Source organism: Kryptolebias marmoratus, linkage group LG21 (assembly GCF_001649575.2).
Source record: "Kryptolebias marmoratus isolate JLee-2015 linkage group LG21, ASM164957v2, whole genome shotgun sequence".
In the NCBI taxonomy this organism is placed as follows: Eukaryota; Metazoa; Chordata; class Actinopteri; order Cyprinodontiformes; family Rivulidae; genus Kryptolebias; species Kryptolebias marmoratus.
The window spans coordinates 22,364,828-22,374,292 of NC_051450.1; the positions used below are offsets into that span (position 1 = coordinate 22,364,828).

Here is a 9,465-nt window from a genome sequence, read left to right on the forward strand (position 1 = left end):
ATTTATCCTACCTTCAGGTTGCTCTTCTGCCAACATAAAGGTGCTACATTAGGTCAGAATTAAAGTTTATAAAGTGGAAATAAACCAGCTGAATGTAAAGAAACACAACAAAGAACAAGGATTTTCTTTAAGATGAACACAGTTTAGACACAAACCTGTAAGAACTCAAGCTGTGGTATTAAAATGTCTTGAACGTGATTAACCTACATCTACATTATCAACCATTTGATCATTTGATTGTGTATTTTCTGATGAGTTCTCTAAAACTTTCACATTTAGTTTGAGGAAAACACAGTTGAGAGGACAGAGTTTGTTCTCTCAGCTCCTCAGGGAGGTTTAGGCCCATTTTTGTGTGTGAAAATATGTATGAATCTTGTAGAACCTGTTTAGAAACCCCATTAAAAGGGCCTCTGGAGCCAGGATCAGGACGGAGGCTCAGCGGTGAGGATGTGTTGGTCTGGTCTTTACCCACTGGCCGGATGCTATGTGAACATGAAGCACTCTCCTGTGGACTCACAACCTGCAGGGGGGCACTATGACACTGTTTTAGCTAGCATTTGGCTACTTTTAGCTTTCAGGTAGTGTTCTGCTTCATCAGCATATTTCAGCAACCTCATTCAGTGCTCAGCATTCAAACTGCAGTTTCTCAGAAAATGTCATTTATTAATTGTTTGAGTTTTTATTGTTTCCCGTAATTAACAATTATTGCATTCATTATCAGCTAACTCTGGTTTTGTGTCTTTATTTCGTGTTGCAGACCCAGAGGTGACCTGTGTTTTCAACAGCAGCTGCCTTTTACCCTGTCAGTTCCAGGTCGGCTCTGATCCACTCATCCACTGGATTCTCATGAGAGGAACAGCAAACATATACGTCCACTCCTACTATGAAAACCAAGACCAGCTGGGAAACCAGGACCAGCTCTTCAAAGGCAGAACATCAATGTTCAAGGATCAGATCTCCAGAGGAAACGCCTCCCTGCTGCTGAGAGGAGTGAAGGTTCAGGATGAAGGAAGATATAAGTGTTACACCAGCACCACCGGAGGAAATAAAGAATCATTTATTAGCCTTAAAACAGAAAGTAAGATGTCTTTAAATTGTTGTTGTCTGGTTGTTTTTTCTGCTGCAGCTCCTGATAAAGTTGCATGTTTTTGTCTGCAGCTCCAGTCAGTGAGGTCAGCATCTCTCAGGAAGGAAACAGGATCACCTGCAGCTCAGAGGGGATCTACCCTGAACCTGAACTCACCTGGTCCACCAGCCCTCCATCCAACATGGAGCTCCAGGACAGACCCAGAGTCCAGCAGACTGAAGAGCAGCTTTACAGCATCAGCAGCTCTCTGATGGTTTCAGACAGAGATCCTGATCTGAGCTACAGCTGCACCGTCAGAACCCAGAGGAACCAGAGGAACCAGAGGACAGCAACTTTAAATAACCCAGGTAAGCAGCAGATCTTAGATCAGAATCTGGTCATTTAGAAGGTTTCAAGCTTTATGTATTTGTAAAAAAAGTTTTTATACTTGTTCCAATTTTGTATTGTATCATTTCAGCTTCAGTGGATGGGTCAGAAACTGAAGCAACAATCCCCTGCAGCTCCTCAGACGTTCCTGTCTCAAACTTCACCTGGAGGTTCAACCACAGTCAGATCATCCTGACAAAGACTGAGGGTGAAACCTCCTCCAGAGTGTCAGAGGAGTGGAGGAAACACGTGGAGGAGGTTTCAGAGTCCGGCAGCCTCACGTTAAAGGATTTATCTTCAACACATGAAGGAGTTTACACGTGTGAAGCCAGAAACAAGGAGGAGACCATCATTTCTAACATCTTTCTCAGGATAAGTGAAGGTAAGATAAAATAAACTGCTGGTTGTATTTATATCTGTATGATTCCAGACATCAACCAGTAAAAATATCTGAGACACTTCAGTTTTCTGAATCTTCTGTTTCAGGGAGTTCAGTTTGGAAGGTGGTGCTTGGTGTGATTGGTGTGATTGGTGTGATTGCAGCTGCAGTATTTGTCATTAAAAAGAAGCAGGTAAATGATTCTCCTCTTTCATTTTTAAATAAACTGTGTGATATGTTGTTTTTCTAACTTGCATCATTTTCTTTTTAAAACACCAAAGCTGCTGTGTTTCAAACAGAAACCGAACTCCTCAGTAAGTAAATCTCTTGTAATAAGTTGTGCAGCTGCTGACTGTAGAAACATCTAATTTACATTCATAGTTACATTTCTAGAACAGGATATGTTGTAACAGATTAAATGACCACTGTGTAGAAAGGAGAGACATTTTGTTTTGTGTTTTGTTTAACAGGGGTACACACCGACCAACACAAACGGTGCTTCCTGAAAACTAAACTTCTGCTGAGGAACCAACGTCTTCATGAAGTTAAATAAATTCTCATCTGAAGGACAAAAACAGGAAAGAAGAAGAGCTGAAGATTAAATGAACTCCTGCAGCAGAAACTGAAGGATTAAATAAAAATAAAACAACATATTTGTTCTCTGGTATCACAGCAGGAGGAACTTTTAAATTAGATTTATTTATTTATCCGGAAGATGAAGAACAAACTCTGATTCCAGATGGAATCAAGGCAGCTTTGCTTTGTTTTTATTAAATATCAACTCAGCTGAAAAAACAACTTGTTTTATAGTTTTTGTAATCATTGAAATAAATCAGTGTATTTGTGTTTCACTGTGTGAAAACAACATTTTCCATTTAAACCTTTACATTCTGAGATTTTATAAACTAGTGTTAACTAGTGTTTATGTGGAGTTTGTTTGTTCAGTATATCTGTTATATCATAATAAAGCATTACTATTGTGTATTTTATTAAATTAACATGCTGCAGTTGTTTTGTGTTATTTACGCAGGAAGAAAGTTTTAACTTTATTAACTCACTGTGGTTTCAGAAGGTTTCAGAGCTCAACGAAGGGTGGAACGGCAGGCTGCATGACGCCGTTTTAGTGACTGTTTCTGGCAAAAAGTGACTTTTGTTCCTGGGAACAAACTAAAATGTACTTTTTTCAAGAACAAGAAAACAGAAACCCATAAACTCAACAGACAGATTAAAGGAACTGAATGCTTTTCTTTAAGCAGGTGAATGTTTGTGAGGCTTTTTATGTCTTTGCAAATTAAGAAGGGGAATGTTTTGAACCAGTGTTAAGAAGCTGATGCAGATGGATTTATTTTCCAAAGAAAAAGATAAAAGTAAAAGGTGTAGACATTTACAAAGTCACACATTTGTATAGTTATATAGTAAGCTACTCTTTAATGTACTAAAAAAACAAAACTTTTTTGTATTCTGTGTTGTTCTTTGTTAAATGCCAAAAGACTTTCAGATAAGATTGTAGAGGAAGTTGGTCACGGTTCATTTTGGTAAAGTCTCTCAGAGATAATGTTGCAAAATGCAGCCAGGCAACATTTGTTCCTTTAGACATGTTTTTGTTTTGCTTAACTGAAGTTTTAGTTTCAGTTTGACCGTAATAGATTTTAAATTTGGATATCTATAAGAAAATGTATGACTCTAATAACAGTGGGGTTGAAGATATTTAAAATGTGATTTTCTCATATTCAAAACCCTTTTCAGATATACAGAAAGGTTCCTTCTAGAAAGGAAACATTGTACTTGTGGATTTCTGCAGCAGGACGCCTCGTAGACACGAATAATAAGAATTTTTTTGAGATGTGTAAAATCTTGACTGGATGAGAAAAATATCATTCTGCATAAATGATCATTTTGACTAAGAAGGACTGAATTACAAACATCTGTTTCAAAGACCATGTCCTGACTCTTAAATGATAAATGTTTTCGTGTAACATTCAACTAATATACATGTTTGTTTCTCTCCAACTCTCTGTGATCACATATGGTCTGATTTAATATTACCTAATATTCAATACCACTGCTCTCAGTCACATATATTTTTGTTTTATTCTCTCACAAAGCAAAATAGGTCTGAAATGGGGGTGAGGTTGATGTGTTGCTTACGTCAGATCCCAGTATTATTAGACACTATCTCCTCAGTAGTTTTCCAGTCAGCAAGCCACGCCCACTTTATCTCTTACCTGTCCAGCTGTAGCCAGTCACACACTCACCTTCTACCTTTATATTCAGTCACTTCTATTTTCTTCTTGCTGGTTCATTATTGCTTTCCTGCACTGTCTGGTTCTCTTTGTGTCTCCTGATTGTCCGTAGAGTAAAACTTGTGAGTTTTTTTCCGCCTCGTCAGTCTTTTGTTTTGTTAATAAATCAGTTAATGTTTTGTGTTTTTCATGTCAGTCTGCTTTCTGAGTCCTAATCTTCCATCTATAATACCTGTCATGTGTGACGTGTGCACCCGCATCTCACCGAACTGGGATGAGATGGCGAACAGAGTTCAATAGGGACTCTCCAAAATGACTCAGAACATTTGCAAGCGTTCTTCATTTCAAGTTGCAGAGTCTTCTCTCTTGAATTTTGAACATGTTCAAAAACTTCAAGTGACAGATTTTCTCTCAAAATAGCTGCAGAGTTGTTGCAAATGTCCAACCTGTTTTGCAAGCCTACACCGTCAAATGTCCAGGTCCAAATCTGCCCATCTTCATTTCTAAAGTGCAATCCAGCAGAATAAATCATAGATGTGAGCAAAAACAAAATGTGCACAGCCAAGGGTACAGTTTTGGCTACACAAAAAAAGGCTGTGATTTAAAAAAACTGGCAGAAGAAAAGGCAGCTGCACGACTCGCTGGTTGCAAACAGAATTCAACAAGACTGCAGCAGGAAATTATTCCTTTTTTCCTGCAAGTTTGTAGCCCAGTGAGATTCTGGTCCAAACAGTAAACTCCTGCAACTGTTTTCAGCATGAAGCGTCTCAGATTTGTCCCAAAATATCTTTAAAGGTTATAGCCATTCAGCTAAACAGAATGATGTTGAATGTCACCAGTTTTACCAATTTTAGTTGAAGTTCCTTAAGTAACAACATCAAACAAAGTTTCAGAAGTCATAAAAAATGAATGCCACTCATGAACACTATTTTGAACTCATTTATGCAAAACACTGTCTTGAGATGCTGTTGTAGAAACTCAATGTGCTAATTGTCTTATTTTCACTGAAATGAAAACAGAAAGCATTCACAGGTCTATTATCTGCAGTCTAAATCAACAAAGCAGTGAGTCACGTTAATGAACATAAGAACAAAATGTGAACAAACCAGCTGGATGGGATTTTTTTAACATTGTGTTCTGCTCAGTTGATTTTGACTGCAGATAATAGAACCTCGGGTTTTTATTAGCTGTGCCAAAGAGAGGAGGGGTTTGAGTACTATAAAATCAGTGGAAAGACGGGTCAATCCTTTCTTTTTCGTCTCCTTTAGGACAGGAAACATGTAACATGATTAACCTCAAGAACCTTTTGGTTTTGGTGATCCTGGTGTGTCTGTGCTTCCTTTCACACGGAGGTGAGTAAAACATTTAGTGCATGTTCAGTTTAATTTGATTCTTTTATTATTTTATTATTAATCCACAGTTAACCCTCAGATAGTTAATTTTAGTAATTATGTGGTAACTTTGACTTATTTTTTTTAAATTGAAGCATTTCAGAAAGAGGTAATTTAAAGGAAGTAGGTTGAATTAAAAGAAGTGGAACGGTGGTGCAGTGGTTACAGCTGTCGCCTCACAGCAAGAAGGTTCTGTGTGGAGTTTGGATGTACTTCCTGTGCATGTGTGGGGTTTCTCTGGGTACACCTGCTTTGTTCCACAGACCAAAAACCTGCATTTTAATGGAGAGAGAGTGTGAGAGAACAGGGTTGTTTATCTTGTGTGTCTCTGTGAGATCCAGAGATGAAGGTGACCTGTACAGGCTGTAAAAACTGTTAAAGATCTGAAAACTCCAGATCAGACATATAAAGTCCAACTTTCTGTCTGAATGATGTTTCTGCTGTGAGGTCTGAGCTGTAGAGCTCCGAACAGGACCGGGTTTTACCACTTGCTTCCACTGAATACTATTGATGTCTATGCAGACATTATTGGTGATTTTATTCTTATTATTATTTTGCATTATAGTCTTAGTGCAGTATTCATGATGAGATTGCACGTTTTGATGTATTTTTTCCATGCTATTTTCTTTTTCAAAGCTGCCCGATGTGAAAACCGACTAATTTTGTGACTATATGGGTGTTTATGCATTGGCACCTTTAATAAGGCCTAAAATAAGCAAAATTGCATTTATCAATAGCCTCAAAGTGAATTCTGATTATGTTTTTAGTTGATTGTTTGGTTTTTGTGTTGCAGACACTGAGGTGAACTGTGTTTTCAATGAGACCTGCATTTTACTGTGTGAAGTCCAAAACAGCTTTGATGTTATCATCCACTGGATTCACCAGAAAGCAGGAGAACCTCGTGTCCACTCATATTACAATGGTCAGGACCAGCTGGGACACCAGGACCAAAGGTTCAAAGGCAGGACTTCAATGTTCAAGGATCAGATCTCCAGAGGAAACGCCTCCCTGCTGCTGAGAGGAGTGAAGGTTCAGGATCAGGGCAGATACGAGTGTTTTACCAGCACCAATAAGGGAAGCAAACAATCGTTTATTGACCTGAAAATTAATGGTGAGCCATTTTTTAATTACAGACATGCTTTTAGTTGGGTAGCTTTTATTTAATATTTTTAATTTGTTTGTTTGCAGCTCCAGTCAGTGAGGTCAGCATCTCTCAGGAAGGAAACAGGATCACCTGCAGCTCAGAGGGGATCTACCCTGAACCTGAACTCACCTGGTCCACCAGCCCTCCATCCAACATGGAGCTCCAGGACAGACCCAGAGTCCAGCAGACTGAAGAGCAGCTTTACAGCATCAGCAGCTCTCTGATGGTTTCAGACAGAGATCCTGATCTGATCTACAGCTGCACCGTCAGAACCCAGAGGAACCAGAGGAACCAGAGGAGAGCAACTTTAAATAAACCAAGTAAGCAGCAAACAAGAAGCTGAAGTCATTTCAAACGTGATATTTCCATTTGGATGTTTTTACATCACTGATTACTGAATTTCCCATAATTTATTTCCTTAGGATGCAAACACTTATGGATTAGTTTGTAAAGAGAGATGATACAATGTTGGTTTCCTTTGATTTTTATAATTTTGTGTTGTATCATTTCAGCTTCAGTGGACGGTTTAAACACTAAAGCAACAATCCCCTGCTGCTCAGACGTTCCTGTCTCAAGCTTCACCTGGAGGTTCAACCACAGTCAGATCATCCTGACAAAGACTGAGGGTGAAACCTCCTCCAGAGTGTCAGAGGAGTGGAGGAAACACGTGGAGGAGGTTTCAGAGTCCGGCAGCCTCACGTTAAAGGATTTATCTTCAACACATGAAGGAGTTTACACGTGTGAAGCCAGAAACAAGGAGGAGACCATCATTTCTAACATCTTTCTCAGGATAAGTGAAGGTAAGATAAAATAAACTGCTGGTTGTATTTATATCTGTATGATTCCAGACATCAACCAGTAAAATATCTGAGACACTTCAGTTTTCTGACTCTTCTGTTTCAGGGATTCCAGTTTGGAAGGTGGTGCTTGGTGCGACTGCAGCAGCAATGATAGTTGCAATATCTGTCATTAAAATGAAGAAGGTAAGCAGTTTTCTTATTTTAATTTTAATAAATAGTGTATGTGATGTTGTTTTTCTAACTTACATCATTTTCTTTTTAAAACACCAAAGCTGCTGTGTTTCAAACAGAAACAGAACTCCTCAGTAAGTAAATCTCTTGTATTAAGTTGTGCAGCTGCTGACTGTAGAAACATCTAATTTATATTCATAGTTACATTTCTAAAACACAATATTTAATAAACTAGGTTAAATGTCAGCTGTGTAGAAAGTAGTGTGACAAATGAAAGCAGCTGTGCTGTGAGAGGTCATTAATGCCTTTACCTTTTATTTGACATTTTGTTTGGTATTTGTGCACACGTTTGTGTCCTAACTCTCATTTTTTCATTTTAAAAGTTCCAAATTTGCTGTGTTTCAACGAGAATCGCCCAGTAAGTAAATCTGTTGTATTAAGTTGTGCAGCCGCTCTGTGTGAACTACAGTATTAAGTTTGTTCTTTGTGTTGATGTTGGTCTCCTAACTCACATTTCTCTTTTTAAGAAGAGAACAAAATTACAACCAGATCCAAAGGACACAAAATCCCTCAGTAAGTAAATCTTTTCTTATTAAAATGTCCTGCTACTCTATGTGAACTACAGTATTATGTTTGTATTTTGTGTTGATGTTATCTCACATTTTTCTCTTTAAGAAGACAACAAAACCACCATCAGATAAAAAGGAAATGAAACCCCTCATTAATAAAATGTCCTGCTGCTTTCTGTGAACTACAGGTTTGTTTTCTGTTTTGCATTTATAGTTACATTTCTGGAACACAATTTGTTATAAATTAAAAAAAAATGTTCACTGTGTAAACAGTAGTGATATTTAGTTTTTTTCTATTTTGGTTACAAACAGATTGGACGCCGAAGAACACGGAGCAGTCTGTCCCTGTGAAGCCCCCAATTCTGATTCTGATTCATGACAACCAAACTTCTGCTAAAGTCTTCAAGAACATTGAGAAATTTCTATCCAAAGGACAAAAAGAGGAAACTGAAAGAATTGAAGATGAAATAAAAATAACCTGTAATAAGTTGTTGCAAGAATAAAATTTTGTGTATTTTGGGTCAAATTCAGTGATTCTTAACTTTTCATCACAAGTTTCCTTAAAATTTTCACCAATAAAACAAATCTTGCTTTGAAGAAGTAGAAACAGAGAAACGGGGGATTTCACTGATTGGGCCAGAAGTCTCGATTTGGCACAAACTCTGTTATTTTGAATAAACTCTTTCTGTGATCACGATTTGGCACAAACTCTGTTATTTTGAATAAACTCTTTCTGTGATCACGATTTGGCACAGACTCTGTTATTTTGAATAAACTCTTTCTGTGATCATTCACTTTGCCGCTGAGGACCCAGAAGAACGTCCACCACTTTGAAGACACTTCACTACCATCTTTCATTTCGCTCTCTGTTCATAACTCCTTTTAAGCACATGTTCTCTACAGTGAGTGTCCCCTCTTGTCTATTGTTGTTTTCTTTTTTTTTCTTTTTTCTTTTTTAATACTTTATTTATAATTTTTCAAATACAACTTTTTTTTGACACAAACAGCCAAGGAAGACAAATATCAAAACAAAATAAAAAAAAGACTAACACTAAAAACAAAAATGAACAAGACCAACCACTCAGAATAGTCCGTCAGCATACTGGTAAAGTAATAAAAGAAGATAAGAATGTATCCATCAGTCTAATATGTGTAATCAAGCACGAGACAGAGTCAAAGGTGACAACAGGCAGTTCAGGAGACAACGTGTCTCAAACCGTGCATCACAGAGCAACAAAACATTAATTACAGGTGAAAGTAGAAGAGAATAAAAATAATATATATATATATATATATATATATATATATATATATA

The 9,465-nt window shown here is 37.6% G+C and overlaps 3 protein-coding genes across 4 annotated transcripts in view; all 3 read left to right on the plus strand.

Annotated features, from left to right (window-relative positions):
• Positions 1-2,830, plus strand: part of LOC108251257 (CD276 antigen) — a 45,960-nt gene extending 43,130 nt beyond the window's left edge. For both annotated transcript variants that reach the window (XM_037973068.1, XM_017441490.3), the window contains exons 2-7: positions 758-1,078; positions 1,159-1,434; positions 1,545-1,835; positions 1,940-2,025; positions 2,114-2,146; positions 2,303-2,830. In XM_037973068.1, coding sequence (XP_037828996.1) covers positions 758-1,078; positions 1,159-1,434; positions 1,545-1,835; positions 1,940-2,025; positions 2,114-2,146; positions 2,303-2,338 — 1,043 coding nt within the window. In that variant the 3' untranslated portion in view covers positions 2,339-2,830. The remainder of the gene's footprint in view (positions 1-757; positions 1,079-1,158; positions 1,435-1,544; positions 1,836-1,939; positions 2,026-2,113; positions 2,147-2,302) is intronic.
• The window catches only part of LOC108228352 (HERV-H LTR-associating protein 2), a 96,257-nt gene that overhangs the window by 48,223 nt on the left and 38,569 nt on the right, over positions 1-9,465 (plus strand). The window lies entirely within an intron of this gene.
• Positions 5,274-8,895, plus strand: LOC108251256 (CD276 antigen). The gene is made up of 10 exons (XM_025002925.2): positions 5,274-5,427; positions 6,260-6,577; positions 6,655-6,930; positions 7,123-7,410; positions 7,514-7,593; positions 7,683-7,715; positions 7,965-7,999; positions 8,109-8,154; positions 8,257-8,302; positions 8,463-8,895. The coding sequence occupies exons 1-10, from the start codon at positions 5,361-5,363 to the stop codon at positions 8,651-8,653; spliced, it is 1,380 nt and encodes a 459-aa protein (XP_024858693.1). The 5' UTR covers positions 5,274-5,360; the 3' UTR covers positions 8,654-8,895.

Excerpts from the sequence above, each read along its gene's own strand:
- LOC108251256 (XM_025002925.2), top strand. The coding sequence starts at position 5,361 with ATGATTAACCTCAAGAACCTTTTGGTTTTGGTGATCCTGGTGTGTCTG. Across the intron at positions 6,931-7,122 it reads AGCAACTTTAAATAAACCAA|CTTCAGTGGACGGTTTAAAC; the intron begins GTAAGCAGCAAA and ends GTATCATTTCAG. Across the intron at positions 7,411-7,513 it reads CTTTCTCAGGATAAGTGAAG|GGATTCCAGTTTGGAAGGTG; the intron begins GTAAGATAAAAT and ends CTTCTGTTTCAG.